Source organism: Cotesia typhae, unplaced genomic scaffold (assembly GCF_013202065.1).
Source record: "Cotesia typhae breed Kobodo isofemale line unplaced genomic scaffold, CoteBio_Ctyphae scaffold_152, whole genome shotgun sequence".
Classification (NCBI taxonomy): Eukaryota; Metazoa; Arthropoda; class Insecta; order Hymenoptera; family Braconidae; genus Cotesia; species Cotesia typhae.
In genome coordinates this window covers 7,204,588-7,224,602 of record NW_027423776.1, presented here as the reverse complement: position 1 = coordinate 7,224,602, position 20,015 = coordinate 7,204,588, and the positions used below count along the sequence as shown (strand labels likewise).

General features: G+C 28.4%; 2 protein-coding genes across 2 annotated transcripts in view; one reads left to right on the top strand and one right to left on the bottom strand.

Annotated features, from left to right (window-relative positions):
• LOC141536184 (TWiK family of potassium channels protein 7) overlaps window positions 1–20,015 on the bottom strand; it is a 169,687-nt gene that overhangs the window by 25,717 nt on the left and 123,955 nt on the right. The window lies entirely within an intron of this gene.
• On the top strand, window positions 2,448–4,917 carry LOC141535853 (uncharacterized). Its single transcript, XM_074256011.1, has 5 exons — window positions 2,448–2,452; window positions 3,935–4,066; window positions 4,148–4,305; window positions 4,401–4,503; window positions 4,584–4,917. The coding sequence occupies exons 1-5, from the start codon at window positions 2,448–2,450 to the stop codon at window positions 4,915–4,917; spliced, it is 732 nt and encodes a 243-aa protein (XP_074112112.1).

Below are 20,015 nucleotides of genomic sequence, written 5' to 3'. Positions count from 1 at the left end.
GGCTAAGTAAAAAATTAAAAACGCACTTTTAATTTTTTTATCTCGTCAATCGTATTTTTTTTATTTATTTTTTAATTGATATCAATATATATGTAAATAAAAAAATAACAGTTAACTACTTGAAGTGAAAATAATTATGTACCATATGTTCAACAGAAAAATATTTTATAAATTGTTAAATAGAGATGAAAATAATTTTTTTATTTTCATTGGAAATTATCGGAAAAACTTTTGTTTCAATCCAGCAATTTATCATAAAAAACAGTACATAAAAATTTTTCGAAAATTTTTTTTTCATTTGGATAAAGATACAACCTAATAAAAAATTAAAAAATTAATTTAATTTTAATACCTAAAAAAAGAAAAATTGGTTACAAAATAAAAACAAACAAATTATTTGTTTTTTATTTTTAGTAGATAAAAAAAAAATGTTTTCTTAACTTTCCAATAAAATAATGAAAATAAATAAAAATTCATTTGTACACTGAAAAAAATAAATTATCACATTACTTAAATACATAACTGTAGTTACAGTTTGTTTTTGACAGTTGAAATGAATTATTTTCACCAATTTAGAATCCAACAAACAGCACCGCCATCCCTTTATTGTGTAAAACAAATTTTTGACATGGCATGACTGATTTTTATTATTAAACACATAAATAAATAATAAATAAACAACAATAAAAATAATAAACAACGACAATAACAACAATAGCAAAATAGAATAAATAAAATCCACATCTGCTAAGAAAAGAGAGAGAATTGAATTAAATGTAGATTTGCACAATTGAAAAATAAATTAATAATATCGCATGTGTAGATATAGTGGCATTATAGCACACATATGCGCATTATGATATGCATAATGCATTATTGTATTTTATTATGAAGTTACGTTTCGGTGAAAAGTGTATGTGTGTGTGTTAAATCCAAAAACAATAAGGAATGCAAATGCAGAGGTTTAAATTGAAACCTAATATCACCCTACAGTTTTGCTTATTTAAATTTCTGATGATAAAATCATGGCTGACTGTATAACGAAAAACAATGCGAGTAGGATGGATGACCAAAGAAAAATAAATAATGAATAGACTCGATAGAATTATATTTGACTGCCGTTGATTGGAATTTTGCAAGTGTATACACATTCGTTATTTTTGTTATCAATCGAGTTGAGTATATTAAACAATCACATGAAAAAATAAATCTATTTATTTTCAATCAATGCTTCCATATTTTTTATATTCATTCATTCTTTGTAATTTTTTCTCTTGTGCAAAATTTCACTTTTTTTATTGCAAAAAGAGTAAAATTTTTATGAGCTTTGGAGCTCTCAATGAATGGTATAAAAAGTAAAACCTAAAATCTGATAGTCAAAATTCAACCACAAAATAGCTGATCAAATTAAATATAGTGTGTCTGGACTGTAATACAGATTTGGAAGTGCGCATGCGCATTAGTAGTTCCTAGTTCCAGATGTATGACTTAAAGAAGAAAATAAAGAATTTTTTCGGTGTACAGCTATGCTACGACCGGTTGGAATTGACAAGTTTTATTTATGAGTGAACAATTTTTTCTTATAATTAGTTCAAGACCTATAATATATTTAGATTTTTATTTTACAAGTTTCTGTCAAAGTTACCGAGTACTAATTAATTTAACGCTAAGATTGACGTCGAGCGTGTTCTAGCCAGCGACAGGATTAATTAAGACGCCTCAATGGGGATCTTTTGGGAATAAAGAAAGTTGATAGGAAAAAAGTTGTTAAGTGGTAAGGAGTAGAAAAAATCTAAATAAAATTCTTCGGTGTAAAGCCACCGGCTAAGAAATTAAAATTTCAAGTGTTTTTCATGTAAAAAGTTAAGAACTTTATTTACTTTTGATAATTATTTTTTAGTCTTACACTGATGTTGTACACATTTTTTAGTGCTGATAATGTTTTGCAATGAAAATTATGTTCGTATTTTTTTATATTTTTCTATTCAAAAAAATTAGTTGAAATTGGACATTTTTCAAATTTAAGAAAGTTAATTCTTCAGTAAATTATTAATAATTTAAAAATAGATAAATCAAATAGATAAATTAAAAAGAATAAATCATTTTCCTTAAAATCGCAACAAGTTATAAAAAAAGAAATAAGTCTTTAAAATGTCAATATTCTTTAAAATTAACTAGATAAAAAATATTATCACTGCAGCGACACCTTAATTTTAAGGGGAATAGCTTGGCATTAAAACAGACTCGTTTGTTACACTAACAGCCGTTACCATCATGGCATCGTACACTGAAAGTAGTCTCGTAAAGAGAATAGAATAGAATGGTACAGAAGATAGAAGATAGAGAATAGAGGATAGAGAATAGAATAGAGAACTGAGAGCATCATAGCTTCATCGTGAACTAGCTACAATATAGTTTCTGTGCCATCAGTTTCCAACGATAGGGATATGAGGTACGAGCAACGAGCTCTTTATTTGAATATTGCTACGTGACCATGATGCATGCGGGCACATGCATACAAGCGTACACCAATACACACACACACACACACACACACACACACACACACACACACACACACACACACACACACACACACACACACACACACACACACGTGCAATTAAATGAATGCTTTCTGTATTACATGTATGTATATATATTCGTTCAACTCAATAACCTCGGGGACCTAGGTTCACCCACAATTTGCGACAGTCAATAAAATCCGAGTATGTTTAACCTCTGACTTAGAATTTAAAGGTGAGGGTAGATAGGAAATTAAAATGAAAATGCGCTATCAATCATACGAAGATATTTGAATCCAATATTATTGCGGGTGTGAAATTTAACGCCGATAAGAAAGAAAATGGCTATCCATTTTTAATATAACCGCTGAATATCGACACATTTTATTGCTGTGATAATAGAAAATTTTTTAAGAATTTTTTTTCAGGAATGAAAATACGATATTTAAAAAAAAATTGAAAAATTGTTTAGCTAAAAAAAAAATAAATATTTACTATTGAATGCATTAACAAAAAGTGAAATTGATGAACAAGTATTACGAGAATAATTATAGAATGATTACTTCGGCGAGTCACCACTAGGTGTCGCATGATAGTACGTGGCGTTCGTAGGCAGAAACTTATTTTTACGTTATAAAGTAAAACAGACCAGAGTGTTAAGTTTATTTAAGTTAATAGTTACTTGTAAAAATTTTTGAATCAATTTTACTATATTTTAATAAATTAATTTAACATATCTAATGACAAATGATACTTTGTAAATTTTAATTTTTTTAATGCTAAATCGTAAAACCCCAATAGTGTATAAAAAGCTCAGATTTATTTAATTCTTAATTTTTATAGTTTGATAAAAACTTTCCATTTTGTTTCTCCTGATAATTTTTAGTACGTTGTAAAAAATAGATAATGTATTTCGGCAAGTAATTAAAAATAGATCTAATTTTATATTTCAATCGATAAGATATCCATTAAAGTTCAATATTATATGGCGATAAAAATTATCAGTCATCAACAATTATGTTGAAGCAATTGCATCAGAGGTTTCAAGATTAACACAGTGGAAAAATTTTAGTTAAAATTTATATCCTATTTGTATATTAATTATTTCCTATAGAATATATATATATATATATATATATATATATATATATATATATATATATATATATATATAATAGCCATATATAATAGCTAAATTTGTCATTAAAGACAAATTTGGGAACTGGGGGAAATAAAGGATAAAGCGGGAAGGGGAGGACCTTTACTCAGTAGGAATTTTCGGTAAATGAAATTCTATTTATTTATTATATATTTTTATATATAAAATATTTTATAAATAATATTATAAATAAATAAATATATATATATATATATAATAACAAAAAATATATTACAATTATATAAAGTAGGAAAAATTGGCCTCTTTTTTGTCAAGTAAGTGGATGCTTATGTGAGCGGAGTGATGATCCTAAGTTAAAAGGTGACGGTGCCGACATAATCGATTCGTTTTGTTTGGATCCAATTTCAGTAGATCGTGGATTGTAAGTAATGTGTTGATAAATCGCATAAAATATTAATGAAGTTAATTATAATAACAATTTTAATGATTATTTTTTGATTAGTGTCGTCACTGGAGTGAGGTTCAAAAAACGTAAAAATAAAATTCATCTTGAACTTCAACAAGGAAAATTAAGAGATGGAAAAATACTTGAAGGAAGCATTTCTTGGAAGTATACAAATTTTTGTGAAAACCACAAAAAAGTTGTTGATAATTTTAAAGGTTGGACTTACGATGGAATGAAAATTGTATTAGAAGACATTAATCATTATAATTTTATTAGCTTAAATTAAAATACTTAGATTTTAATTTAATAGGTGTAGCGTTTACCAGTTCAGTGGAAGGACAATTTCTCGACAGTAAAGGAAATATCGATAATCTTTGGTCATATATTGATCAATATTCACAGTGTTCCGAAAGGTTAATTATCATGAATTACGACAAAATTATTTTCATTGATCGAATTTAATAATTAATTGTTTCCACGTATTGTGTTATAGGACTATTGATTTAGTACATGTGGGTCCAAAATTAATGCCACCTACAGTTTTCAATGGGACAATTACAGAGCTCAGTGAGTCATGTAAGCACCACGTATTATTTGGGGATGCATCGTGGACCGAAGATTACATGACTCAAATTGTACCTTTCGTAGACTTGCAAGAAGTCGTTACGAACCCTCCTCGGCCAATTAACGGCATAGGCTGGTTCTATCAAGGCCAACCGGAGTACGGAGGCTACTTGGCTTCGAAAATTTTTGTGAAAAAAAAAATCCATGATGAATATATGGAAAAAAATTTGTTCGCTCATGAACGTCTAGTTCCTTATCTCTAACAATATTACTGTATAAAATATTTATAATAAAATTTTTCATTATTCAACATATTCATAATTTGTTAACGAAATTTGCCGTAAATAACCCATATGACAAAAGCGTTCAGATTTAAACTTGTTATCAAATTCTAGAACCTGAAAGAAACTTCCGGCTCACATCGATTGCTGTAATAAGTGATTAGTCTTATTATCGCTTAATTCTGTGATAAGAAATCTGCTCGTACCCCATAGCATCCTTGAACGTTGATTCATAAGCACTTGATAAAATTTCAGTGTTAGAATTTCAGAACCACTATTATAGATGTGTTTTTTGTTGTTTGATACGCAGTAATCGATAATAATTGTGTTCATTAATTTTGACATTTACCGAGTATTATTTTTTATTAATAAAATATATTGAACTAGTATACGTTGCGCGTGCAAGCGCGCGTCTGAATGTTGGTATGGAATTACATCTATTTTTATGCTTATAATATATTTGACCAATCGCGTTACGAATAGTTTGCTTGAATGATATATTTTCATATTTTTCATCTAAATTATAAGAGTGGATAATATTGCTTTGAACAAAGGCAAAAAAAAAAAAATTATTTTTATTATTGTATATTTTATCATTGGTATCACTATATTTGATGTATTTTATCAGTCAAAACTATTACTTATTGAAAAACAAAATTAATGAGCACTATTATTATATATTGAAACTTATCGTACAATTAAAAACGTATTTATTACAGTGGGCGGGACTTTATCGTATTTCAGCAAATATTTTTTTTTTTCGTGTATTTATCTTTCCTTTGTTTACAAAAAAAAACAGGTTTTTTTATTACCTCCCCCTCCTTTTTTTGGCATTTAAACACTTAAAAAAATTTTTTGTTGTTATGATAAGGTCAGAATGTGCAACGATATGTTTTGTCAACAAAATGATATTAGTTAATAAAGTAAACTATATTATTTTTCATATCACTTGTCTTCGTCTGAAATCTTGTTTCATCCTTTGCCACATAAGATACTGGTAATTAATAATAATTCAAAAGTCTGAGAAAATTGAATTAAAAATTACTATTAGCACGCCTCGATACATTTTAGGTGATAATTTTTGAGTAGCTTTTCATATAAAAAAAAAATTAATGATGTGTTTGTTTGGTAATCTGCGTCTTTTTGGCGAGAAAATATTCTCATGATGTGATGATTATGATGATGATGATATGGACATAGTATCGAGGGAAATTCTGTCAGAGGATATTTTATCTTAAGAATTTTTTGTAGCAAATTTTTTTGTTGTAGAATCAAAATGCGTGGAACCTGGCTGTTTAATTATCACCTGATAAATCTCAACAAGTCATAAAAAAATTCTGGTCTATTGCCAAATATTATTTCGTAATCATAACAAAGCGGTGCGTACTCCTGACTTTTGTTGTGATAATAAAAATTTTTTTTTTGGAAAAAAAAAGAAATTAACTACGTCTCAGTGCGTAACAGTGCTTTAGGCCAATAATTGTAAAAACCCGATGTTACAATTACCCTGATTGTCAAATTCAATTATTTTTAATGATAGTAATTGGTGTTTCAAAAAAAAAATTTATTGCTCAGTTTTTATAATTTTATAATTTTTTCTTTTTTTTTAACAATTAAAAGTTCGAACATCAGTCCAAAAATTAACAACTTATTTTGGAAAATTTTTCAATCCAAATATTCGGTAAGCAAATTGACCGATTTCAACAAAAATTTTATTTAGAAATATTAATACTGAAAATAAAAAGTTCTAAGTAGTATTAACTCAATTAAACTTGAACTTATTCATTCTTCTAATGTTATTTTCATTTTAACTACAATTTTATCGTAATATGTAATTGTACGTATTACACATAGTTATTGATCAAAACCGATGACTTAACAATAATTATTGTCTATATCAGATAAAAAAATTAAAAAAAAAAAAAACAATTATTTTCCGCTCCGTTCTTCTTCGAAACAACATTTTCGTACAAAGCAGAAAAAAAGGTGTTCGGATATCTAAAACGCTATTGGCGTTTTAACGATAAAATTTCTGGGAGTAGCCGGCTATTTTTTTGTATATAAAGAACTTTATTTTTCGTTAATTATTATTAAATGTCTAAACATTACGTTCATAATGTCTTCTTTTTTTTCAATCGCGGTACTTACAGTTTTTTTGTTCATAACTTCAATAGTTTACACATCAATAATAAAATCTAATTATATAGGTAGAGATAATTTGTTTTTTGTTGTATAATCTAATTTCTGAAATATTTTGTAAAACCGTAGAATTTTTAATTTAAAAGTTTTGATATTTCGTAGATTCATCGGTTGCTCATTTCAATAGTTTATACATAACCACTTTTGATGAAAGAAAGTTAAGAGGTAGTAATCAATGCAGAGGCGATTGTAATGAAATTGATTTGGAAGAATACAACTCTTATCATCGTGAGATATAAGAAAAATGTTTCGGAAAACTTCATGCATGTCAGCCAATCTTCGTAAGTGAAATATATTATTTTTATAAATTCAATTCTGAAAAATATTTTTTATTTTAGATTGGAATAAAAGTTCACTGTCAATTATGTGCTTGTTTGTGTGAACGTACTTTTAATTCGAACTTTGAAGTACATCGGGGAGAACTACTTGATTCGTTTTGTTTAGATCCAGTTTCAGTAGATCCTGGGTAGTAAGTATTATTACAATTTGTTTCTTATAAAATTTCGAATTTTTTTTTCTTGAATTAATTAACTTAATACTTTTATTTTAATAAATTTTTCGCAATTAATATTATTAAAGAGTTTAAATGAAACAAATTGAATCAAAACTTAAAACAAGAAAAATTTTTTTTTCTGCGGAGAAATGCTTAGTTAAGTGAAGAATATTGAATACATCAATTTTAGCTAATAAATAATTTAAATGTTAGCGTTGCAACCGGAGTCAGATTAAAGAAATATAAAAACATAATTTATATCGAACTTCAATAAGCAAAATTCGAAAATTGGAAATTAATTAAAGAAACTATCTCTTGGAAATCTACACATAGCTCTAACACATCACAAAAAGTTATTAATAATATCAAAAATTGGGATTATGAAGGCTTCACAGTTGCGTTAGGAGATGTCATTTTACCTACGGAGGCAGTTGTTACAGATTTTTTTTCTTTAAATATTATACTCTGACAAAAAAGCTAACTTGATTTAAGAGAAAAAATTGTAAATCAAAAATACAATTTTTAAGCAAATGGGCTCAGAGTATTCTTGATTTAAGATTGTTTAAACTGAGTCAAGTTAACTTTTTTATCATCATAATATCCTGAAATCCATAAGATCTATGAATTTTTATAATTTTTCCATCACAGGAATAACTTTAAATGGGTTTTTGCAAGGAAAATATCTTGAGTTTAATGGAAATATCGAAGAACTGGGTTCGGATATATATGGGCTGGTTCAATGTGGCGACAGGTAATTTGACTTTTTTTTTTTTAATTAAACAATATTTATAAACGTTAAAATCTAATGACAAACAATGATTGAAAAATAGCCTCCCAGGAATGGAGGACTATTATCAGAATCAACTGATCGATGGTGGTGCTTGGAATGCCTCTGTACCGTGCAACAGTTATGTGACTTTCAAGGAAACATCACTCCTGGAGGATTACGGGCAACGTATTTTACCGTTCATAGACGTAACATGAAATTGTTACAGATTCACCTCGGCCTATCCGCGGAATTGGGTGGTATCTTAAAAAGGGTTCTACCTTTTCAGATCAACTTTCTTTACGAATTTTTTAAAGTATTGTGCTCGTTTTTTTTTAATTGTTATCAAAAATTGTTTGAAAATTCAATAACTTTTTTCAAATTTTTATACTTAAGTTACGTCATTACTCTGTGGTAACAGAACAAATAAATTTTAATATTTGTAAAAAATTGCATCAAATTTATTTTTAATTTTTTTACAAGTAGCATTTTTTTATAAGTTTTAAGTATAATAATTTATTTGTTAAGAAATCGTCTCCAATTATTTTTTTTTCAAGTTCTTTCGTCCCTTTTGATCGCATGAACAGTTAAAAAAAAAAAAAATAATTTTTCATTTCAGAGAGCAAACGCTTGTGATTAAACCCACCGTTAACTTCTTATAGAGTCTTCTATGTTGACCATACGGATTTAAAGTGTTCTGCGTTTACATTCTTTTGTTTTTCGTTTACTGAGCATACAAAACTCTCTCGCGGTCTACCTTGATGTCACGAGAGATAACAAGAGTACAAAAAGCAAAAAATTTATCTAAAAAAAAAAAAAAAATAAAATTATGAAAACTAAAATCTGGATAAATCTAAAGCTTGCGGCTATGTCGACTCAAACTCTTACAAAATAAAAATCTTTAGTTGACCGCCTCAAGCTACAATTCTTCCACGGGGTCTCTATTTCTCGATTTTCTATTATTTTTACATTTTTCTATTTTTAATGTCAATGTTTACATTAAGCGAGGATAAAATAAAAATTTAACGCGACCCACTTTTATCGGTAGTTATTTTAAAACATTCACTGAGGTTTTGATTCTGGAGAAAAAATAAAAATAGTTTATTGGTATTTGGAGTTAATAGTATTTAACGATCGGCAACCAAAAGATAATTAAACTGTTACTGTTTTGAGCGTGACTGCTGCGCTGCTTTCAATGTTCAATGCGTTAATTTTTATAGCCATCTTGTGCTATAAACACTAACAAACACACGCGTACTTTTAAAGGTAATATGTGGTTAAAACGCGAAATAACAATTTCACTATGTTTTTACTGCAACCCAGTTTTTTGTTTCGTTGTAGCAGTAGCGGATAATTTTTATTTTGAGAATAGTACAGTCGATAAAAAATTTACAACAATGTCGGTTGAAATACATTCCAATTTTACAAACTTTCGAGGTTGTTGAAATATTTATTTAATTCATTCATTGAAGTACTACTCAGTTTTAATTTATTCCAATGATTACACAACCTGTGAAAAAATTTTCCGCTACGGCTATATATGGCATGGTCAGGCTATATATAAGGATTAAAAAAAGTAGTTGTAATTTTTAAAAAAATTTATACGTCAATTAACTTGTTTTCTTAAAATATAATTGGTTTAAGTTAATTTTAACGTAAATTAAAGTGTTTAATTCAGCAAAATTGGCTTAGTAATTTAATTAAACTATTAAAAAAAATATATTAGATAAGTTTTCCAGAAAAGTTGCAAAAACGATTTTTACCCTATTCATTAACCTCTCAAAGTTAATTCTCTTGTAAGGAGAAAATTTAGCGATCATGCGCCATCTATTGGAAAGTTTCAACACTATTTTTTGTAAAAAAATTTTATATGAGCATATCAGCATAGACATGTCAGGTCGCATCAGAAATTTTATACGGGAAGCTGCACTAAAGAAAAAAAAATTGATAATGGAAAATGTTTCCTCTGAAATTTCACTCCTGTCGGCAAAAAAAATTTTTTTTGTGAAGGATAGCATAAAATAGTTTCAAGAATTGTTTCGATTACCATAATATGATTGTTTTTGAAACAATCGAGTTTAGGACAGTATCCGTTTTGAAATAACTAATAATACAGTTCTTATTGTGGTTTCTAGTTATTTTTATGTTACCGTGAAAGGACAGACTCAGAGACAGGTTTACCGTGACATTTCAAGAAATAAAAAAATGAAAAAGGAAAAAAAAAATAAGTGACCGTAAAGAATACGTAGTTTCCGTAAGACATCCAATTGCCTGGGGATTCTCGGACGACTCTATTTTACAAACCATTTTTCTCGTTGCTATCCACGTATAACATGTGGTCACGATCACAATTCACAATGTATAACTTTTTTTTATTTCTTGGAATGATAAATTATCAAACCAATACATCTTATAATAATAATTTAAACGTAAATTCTGTCAAAATTACTCTTCCGGAAAATTACAAATTTTTTCCAATAGAAAATACAATAAAAGAACATTAATTAATTTAAATTATTCAATGCAATTGTTTTATACACAATGTATAATTAGCTCCTAGCAGTTACAACTCTCGAGAAAAAGCTCGAATAAAAAACGTAAAAAGAAGAGTTTCCAGGATGATGAAACTAAACGAATAAGAGCACGTAGCATCCAGGAAAATATTTTCTTTTTCTTTTTCTTGCTCATTATCTTGTAGCTTGAGTAATTTCAGCTCGCGAGTAAAATAAGCCGATTAATTTTCTAGCACCGGGTATTGAAAGTGATATTTCTCGCTTGTTATATTTTTGCACGCCCCATACCGTAGGAGCGTTATCCGGTTCCCACGAACGTTGAACTAGTTCCTAGAAGTGTCTATCATAAAAAAGTTCGTCATAAATTTCTTGATTATGGAAATTATAATTTTAATAATTCTTAATTTAAAACAATAATTGCTGATTTTGCGCCTCTTTGAAGAGGTCCTCTAATTTTTGTTTCACTTTTTAAGCTTGTTTACAACTGTTGGCTGTAAAGTCACTCAGAACTAAAGTTTCGCATGAGCATTATGATAATTAGTATTGTTGTTATTATCACTGTTACGAAATAATTCAACAGATTATTAGAATAATTTTTAATGATGTTTACATCCAGTTTCTTTAGAATTTTTATTCGGGGGTTACTTCATCCTCAAAAATAATTATCCGTAAAAAAAAAAACTTTAAAGATTCATCGAAAATCAATCGGACAAAAAAAAATTAATTTTGTTAGTAGATAATCTTGTGTCTGATGATGATTTTTTGAAAATTCTGACTACCCCTAACCCCTTAATTAATTAATTAACATATTAATTGATACATTTATTAAGAGAAATTATGAAAAATTGTAATGTGGGCCACATCTGGCTCCATTAGAAAATTTCTTATTAATATAAAACTAATTAAAAAAAATATCGAACCGATCAATACAAATTCCTATAAGTTCAAACAACCTGCCTTACAATTTGAAGCGCATTCATGGGATTGCTAACCAACGTATGTATCAAACACTATTGATTACTCGAATGTACTGGTTAATTCATATATCCGATTGCGTACCATACGTATAATATTGAGGGTAGAATATGCCTTGCGGTCATGATAAGCTAGTAACTCAATTGACCAAAGTTATACGAGCCAAGATCATCAGTAAGAGAGATAGATATTGTGTAATTAATGGTTCGCCCACAGATTGCTTATGTGGTTTCAGTTTAGTTCCGATAACAATTAATATCCGAAAGTGATTAAAGCAATTGAATTACCGAGTCGAGTTGAGTTCCGATTCTTCATTCACAGACCCTTCCACTCTCTCCCATCTTCCATCTGCTCATGAGATTGTTGAGACAGATCATTTGGAGCCTCATTTCCGACAGATCAATTGTGGAATTCATCGGTGCTTTGTAGGAGTTTTATGTGTACAAAGCACGGTTAGAGGGGGTGGAATTGCACGGAAGCAACTAAATTGAGTCGAATTTCCTCTGAAATATTGATTCAAACAGAATCAAAACTTGATAGAAGGAAAGCAACTTTTCTGATAGACAAATTTCTTACTTGCGTATACTCTCCATCCCTCGTTGAATTGTTTCCTATTGGATTTATTTCTGTTTTTCATCCAATTCTATCAATCACCCTACGGATTATTGAGAAAGTAATAAAATTTCTGATGCTATCGTTATTTTATTTGCGAATAACCTTCGGTAGAACTCCTTAACTTTATTATTATTTTTATTTGCAACTCTTTTAAATACTTATTTTGTAATTTTTAAACGAAAAATGACTATTTTTGATTTTTATTCAGTAAATATAAAATTAAAGTAAATTTCACTCCAAAAAGATTGCATCAATCAAAAATCATCTACCCCGGAAATTTTTTACAGTAAAAATTATGATTTTTTTTTTATCAATTAGCAAGAAGATAGCAGTGAAGTTTGTAGGAAAATATTAATGCTCGCTATTCTTTAGAAGAGAGCACCTGTGGTCCGTATAATATTTCCTATTTCCGTCAAAATCACTCAAGAGAACGTTGTTTGCTGAAATAAAAATAAGCTCAGCCAAAGATCGTATCGAACAACTGTTTTCCGAAGGTTTATTTCTGTTTTATTTCAATATTCGAACCTCTTCTCGGAAGTCTATTGTTAAACTACAATTATAGAAGTCGATATAATATTATTGAATTTTTTACGATTACTTTTTTTTTGTCTTATTATAAATGTTCGAATTCATTGTTGTTATTTTTAAAAAGTCTTAAAAGAGTTTTCTAGTCTAGACGTCCAAATTTTTATTTTTTTAACACTAAAAAATTTAATATTTCATCATAAAATTTTTTTTTTTTCATTATACACTTCCTAATTTTTTCAATTAAAAAAAATCAATTATGTTCTTAAATTTGTTTTTTAAACTTAGCGTATATTTTAATTTTGAAAATAAATAAAAAATTGTCACGTTAACCGTAAACATGAAAAATAAAGCGGATATTTGTTTTTTTGTGGTCAAATATTACACAACATTTCGAGTGGTTTGACTAAAAAAACCTCTATCAAAGTGCTGAAATTTATTTACACTTGAATGAAATAAAATTGAATTAATCTCCGGTATATTTTACGAAAAAATAAATATATGTTGTATTCCATAAAAAATATGTAGTATTAGAAATATTGAAAAGGATATTGATGTTGTTAATATATAAGAAGAAAATCACAGGTCAGATAATTTTACAACTCTACAAATATGTCAATAAAAAATAGAAAATCCTTCGGTTTAGTATTCTCATGTTTCCCGAAACTTAGTACTCACTTAGTATTCTCATAACAGCTTTAAGCTTAAGTACCCAAGTTTTGTTTCATGCGAGTACTTTACCATTAAAACCGATGAGTTTTGCAGTATTAAAATTAAAAAACAGTTAACAGTAAAATTATACATCGAGTGAAAGTTTCACAAACGAGTAAAATATAAATAAAATATACAATATAAAATATAAATTGAAATAATATTTTTTTGTAGTACACTCGAATCAGTGAAATCGTTCAAGTGCTTTTTCGATTTTCGAATACGAGCGGAATCGACTTGGTTCTCGATGTTATCGCGTGGCCACAGATAGTGAAAAATAAACAGAACGAATACAACAAAATCCGTGATTCGAATTCGTGAACATCTATGACGTAAGAAACGAACACTCGAAGATACTTTTATTTTCAAAATAACTTAGAAACCCCGCTTTCTAACACACTCTACATTTTCAATTTCTCGCAAAATAAGGCACTGAGACAGAATTGTTTGCTAAGTTTTTTTTTTTATACAAGTATTCTTATACTTTTTCAATCTAAAAAACTCTAAGAAAATTGAAATGCAATTAAATGTCTTCTTACATAAAATTTTTTCCGTACACTTCTCCGTAATTTAACTTAATTTACACACAAGAAATTCAACAGCTGAATGATCAATAACTTCCGCATGCTCTCCTGACTTTATGCTCGAATGTCGTTTGAACTTGCCTCCAGCCGTGATTCAATTTTATTGAATTTCTTATTATATGCAGAAGAGAACGGCCGTGCCTTCGATAAATAGAAAAATCAATCAAGAAAATCGAAAGTCTAATGGAGTTATTTGTGAGAAACGAAAGAACCATTAATTCAAGATTGCTACAGTGCTCGGATGCAGTATCGATTATCGATTTCTAATTTATGCTTTACCTATACTATACGGGCAAAAAGATCCGATATTTATTCAGAGCAAAATTTACACATGAACGAGTAACGAGAGAAATTGGCATGCAGTAAAAAAAAATTAAGGAAAGAAAATTAATCATTTAAATATCTTCGATCGATTGCTTTTACATAAAAAATAAAACTCTTATCGTGTGAAAAGTTTTTTTAATTTGAGAATAAAGCTTAATCCTACCGCATCAGACCATAAATGAGCGCGTCAAAAATTGAATATAAATTAATTATACCATAAAAAACCATTAAATAATAAAAAATAAAATAAGAATAATTTAATTTCTAATGTAAAATTAACAATTCGAGGGAAAAGTTTTATTTTTCTATTTTTACTTGATGAGTGTATAAGTGCAAGTCAAGTCAAACTGCAAAAAAAAATTTTTTTATGTTTATCTAAATAATGGACAGAAAAGAAAAGAATAGATAAAAAAAAAAAGATGATAAAAAAACCGGTGAAGTTTTCTGTAGTCGAGACACGGAATGTATGCAACGAGTCATTGAGCTGGAACAAATAAAAAAGCACGATAAATTGCTAGGTCAGGAAAAATAGTAAAGGATGCACCGTTTGTTGCGGTACATTTCGCAAATGAACTACGAGTGCTTTCAAAAAATCAACTATTCCACGTTCTATGTTCCATAAATTTTTTTTACGCTTCATTATGTACGTCAAACATCTATAAATTCTTCTAAAATTCTATTCAATAAATCTGTATCGCACTTAATCAAATTTGCATCAAATTAAAATATCAAAATTCATGTCATCAGCGAAAAATCTTCTAATTGAAAAAAAAAAAAAATTTACCTCATTATAGAGTTAAAAAGAAAAAAAAATTCTGGAGAGAAAAATAAATTATTATTATCTGGAGCATATTTTTTTTAGATCTTTTTTTAGCTTGAATTTGGTGAACCGTAACCCCAGCTTCTCATTGAAAGAGAACAAACATTAGGAGTAAGATACGCAAACACCCTGAAGCAGCTTCTGAACGCGGCGTCGTTTTGACGCCACTTTTTCGCCCGACTAGCTTTATTTTTTTTTTTTTTCTTTCTCTTACTTTTCTTTCTCGGTGTTTTTTTTTTGCCAGTCATTTTTACTTATTTTTTTCTCCTATTTCTCCAAATTATCCTATTGCGATAAATTTTAATTATTTTCCTCTCTAAAAAGAAAGTTGTTATCTAATTATTCTTATCTGATAAATTTGAAGATATTTTTGTAAAAATGTTATGAAACAAAATAAAAATTTGCAAATTCAAAAGTGTACTCATGCACTTACGTAAATTAGATTGCGTATGAATGGTTGGCCAGTTGCCTAGATGCGCTTCGTTACATAGATTGTTTTCACAAAACCTTTATTAAAATTGAAATAAAAATAATAATCCATATTTTCATATATGAAAAATAAACTCCAGTAATAACGGTAAAAAGTAATCCTTTAATTGAAATCTGAAATTTCGATGCAAATGTACGCAATATAGGTCATTTGAATAATCCATGTAGTAAAGTACGATTATTAAATATTTTTGACTAAATTTTTTGCCACTTCAAATTGTCCGGCCTTTTTTTTACAACCACTTAAATAAATTCGCTATTTAAACTCTAGAGGACAGAAAAAGGAAAAAAAAAATATCATACACATCATTTTTATCTCTAAAATAAAATCTTTGTAAGAAAATGTAAAATTTTTTATGGCTGACGATATTTAGCGTATACTACTTAATTCAGCGCGTTGTCACATCTGAAAGGAAATTTTTTCCTTGCGCATAATTTTATTAAATAAGTGCCTTGATTACCTATATTAGCTGTATTTAATTTTATTTCATGTCTTGTCTATATTAAATTATATATTCTCTAAAAAAAACTACTCCATTTAAGAAGATATTCTTGATTCTAAACACAAAGTTATTTTACAGAGAATTTGATTCAAAGTTTTTCAAAGCTTTTGTCTTGAGAACCTTAATTTATAAAATATTTTTAACAATGGCGATTGATGTATATTTTGAATTTTATAAATTTCTAAGAATTAATAAAAAAAAAATGTTTAATTCTTAACAAAAACTGTTTAATTAAAAATCGTAACAATTGACATGAAAAAATAATTAATCAGTTACTCCGAGTGTATAACAATGTACACATATAACAGTACCGAAAGAATGTCTCATTTGTTCTTCTCAGGTATATAGAGTATGCCCTGGCGAACGAACTTGCATGTACCGTCTGCCGTAGGATAAACCGTGAGTGAGAGTGAATCTAGCATTAATGACGAGTGCTGAGTAAAAGACTCGAGGAGAAAATAAAAGAAAAGGAATATTAAAAAATAAACTGAAGATAAAGATAAAAAGACTTACATTTTTTTTATTTTTCATTTTATCCTCCATAAAAGAGACAAAAAATCAACACTGGCGACACACAAAGCACCGGTACTCGCTGCTCTGTACATAATAAAAAAAGATAGAAAAAGTGCAGCTAGAGACTGTACATGTAAGGAGAAAAAGTGAGTGACCTGTCCTCGCTTCTCCCTTCTGTACGAGCAAATTTTTTCAGTAAGCAACACATATATTATGTAATATATGCTTTTTGGATTTTTGGATGTTATTTTAATCAAGGGCGAGGTGAAAATGTCGCGGTGAGTTGTTGGAGCTGAATTACTAAATTGCCGGTTTTTTAGAAATTGTAAAATTTTTTTAAGGTAGTTTTGTTCAAAATTCTTTTTGTAGTCACTTTTTGTGACCGAATTGATCAAAAGATGTCGCGGTCCAAAATGATAAAAAATTTTTTATTCTGAAACAATTTTTAAGTTCAAAGAAATAAAAATAAGATTAAGGTAAATTTTAAAAATATATCAGGTAATTTCACAGATGACCTTTTTCCAAACTTTTTCTGTGTAAAAAAAGTTTGCATTCGAAACTTTGATTGTAATCCTATTTTGATTAATTTTTCTACTTTGAAAATTGATTTTATTTCAAAAAAAAATTTTTTTTAACTTTTTGCGAATTATTGCAGGGCGCATAGTACTTTTAGTTAAATTCTCCGGAAGCTTTTAAAAGCTTCTACTTATAACTTATAACAATAATGGTAAAACTCTGTTAGTTACTAGTAATTAACAGAAATGATAAGCAATTTAAAATTACAGGAAAATAAATCCGTGATAGAAATTATAATATTTATGGAAATTTTATTGGATATTTTATTTTTCATTTTTAATACTTTATAGACAAATGAAAAATTCCAGCGCAGTATTGTACATTGTTGAGGATAAAAAACTCTCTGAGTTAAACGATATAAGCCGTTTTATTTAAAATACGAACGAGTATGAGTATAAGTCAAGTATTCGGTGGAGCAATATTTTCGTACTCGGATGAGTCGATAAAAAAGTGCTGCAATACTTTCCGTAATTAACTGTCGCAGTAAAAAAGAAATGAGAGTAGTTTAGTAATAGTAATATATAGTCTAGAATAGAGGGAGCGGCGAAAAAAATAAAATCAGAGATCAGAGGTCTTTGATAGAGAAGTGGAAAACACGTCGATACGAATGGTTGAAAAAAGAGAACCGGAAAAAAGTCGAAATCGGGGGATGAGTAGCTCGACGTGGTGTAAAAAAAACGAGAGGGAGCTGGCTGCCGGTAATAGGGGAAAACCGGATGATGGAAGCCGCCTAGAAATGGATTAATTTGTTCCTCGCCGCCTCTCATTTGACATCAATTCTCAGCAGTCATCTCATCAAAACTTTAATGTCTGAATTAGTTTTTTCTTCGACATTTTTCTCTCCAGAGGGAACAAATTTCTAGGCATCGTTTCCGTTTTTTTTTTTTTTTTTTTTTTTTTCACTTGTTAAAAGCCCCACGTGTTGATTATGTCGTTTGTTCGGTAATTCTTCTGAATTAGGTTAATTAGGCGGTTATATAATAAGAAGATTAATCAACACTGAGACTGTAAAAAATTGGGAGTGAATTTGCACTCCAACTTAAAGTCCAAATTTTTTATGCCAAATTAGTAACAAATACTTGAAACAATTTATTTTAAATTTAAGTTTGTAAATGTTAATTGTAATTTTTACAAAAAAATTTACTTAAAAAATTGAACAAAATTTTAATAAAAATTATTTTAGTTTTTCGTTTCGTTGAAAAAATAAAAATATTAAATTAATAATATTATTTCATTTAATTAAATAAAATCAATTACTTTAATGTTACTGAAATTAACTTTTCTATAGAAATTTTTTAATTTTTTAATAAATAAATTATTACTAATTATTTTTTTATTTTTTAAGATTAATGAAAATTATTCAGTCAAATTGAAGGAAAAAAAATTAAAACAATTGATTTTTCGGGTAGTCTTTGATATAAATATAATTTTTCCAACTCAAGTGACGTCATCAAATCAGTTGATTAACGCCATCTTTGAGGAAGATGAGACACTATCAATTCAAAGAAGTATAAATAATCTTATTAATAAAACAAACATTTATACGCAATCTCTTCCCGTGACCAAGTAAATAATTGCGAAATAAAAAAATGTGTAGAATAATAATAATAATAAAAATCAGATAATGAGACTCAGCAAAACATAAAACCGTGTGATAGTATTAGTACAGATAATTAAAGACGATAAATATTAGAGAGTTAAACTATTCGTAAAATCTCTCTTGGAGCCACAACCTGGAGAGTTTACTGTTTCATGTTCAGTGTCGGGTAACAGAGTGTTTGAGCCGACTGTACTGTTGCTATTTGCCAAGTTAAATGCAACTGCTGGTGCTCCGGTCTCATTCCTCCAGCTCTTACCATCATCAACTCTTGCAGCGCTATTTCAACTGCTATCCTAGTCTCTTAATGTCTCTGATTTGACCTTACTTGGTTATGCTCTTACTGGTTGTGCTTCACCAACAGTTTCTAACCAAACTCAACTCTTACTACTATGAATGGCTAAGATTTCCTGATGTAGGAATTTGACACTGTGCACCTTGTTAACTTCCTCGTTTTCTTACGAACACTTCTCAGATATTCACAAACAAACTACTAACCACTGAATTACGTCTTGTTTCTATGACATTTCAAGAGTTCGGTTCTCCACGACTGCGTGCTCATATATGCTCACTTCTGAGTTCTTGACTTCACTGAACTTCAATATTAGGCTAGTAAGTTAACAATATTTAATTAACCGGTTCATAATTATTGTGATTTTAAATATTCAGGGGTGTTTGAGAAGTTTACCAACAAAAATATGAGAGTTTTTAAAGAGAAGCTGCCCGGGAAGAAATGTTAACTTGGCTCAAGACAAAAATTCTTGACGTATGTAAAGCTGGCAAGATTAATAAAATAATCCTGATCTCATTACAGAAAAATTGTATTCATAAAAGAATTTTAATCTACAATGTATCTTGTTTGAAAACAGTAAAAAAA

Coding starts and splice junctions, on each gene's coding strand:
- LOC141535853 (XM_074256011.1), top strand. Junction 4,067..4,147: donor ATTTCAGTAGATCGTGGATT/GTAAGTAATGTG, acceptor TTTTTTGATTAG/TGTCGTCACTGGAGTGAGGT. Junction 4,306..4,400: donor AGTTGTTGATAATTTTAAAG/GTTGGACTTACG, acceptor TTAATTTAATAG/GTGTAGCGTTTACCAGTTCA.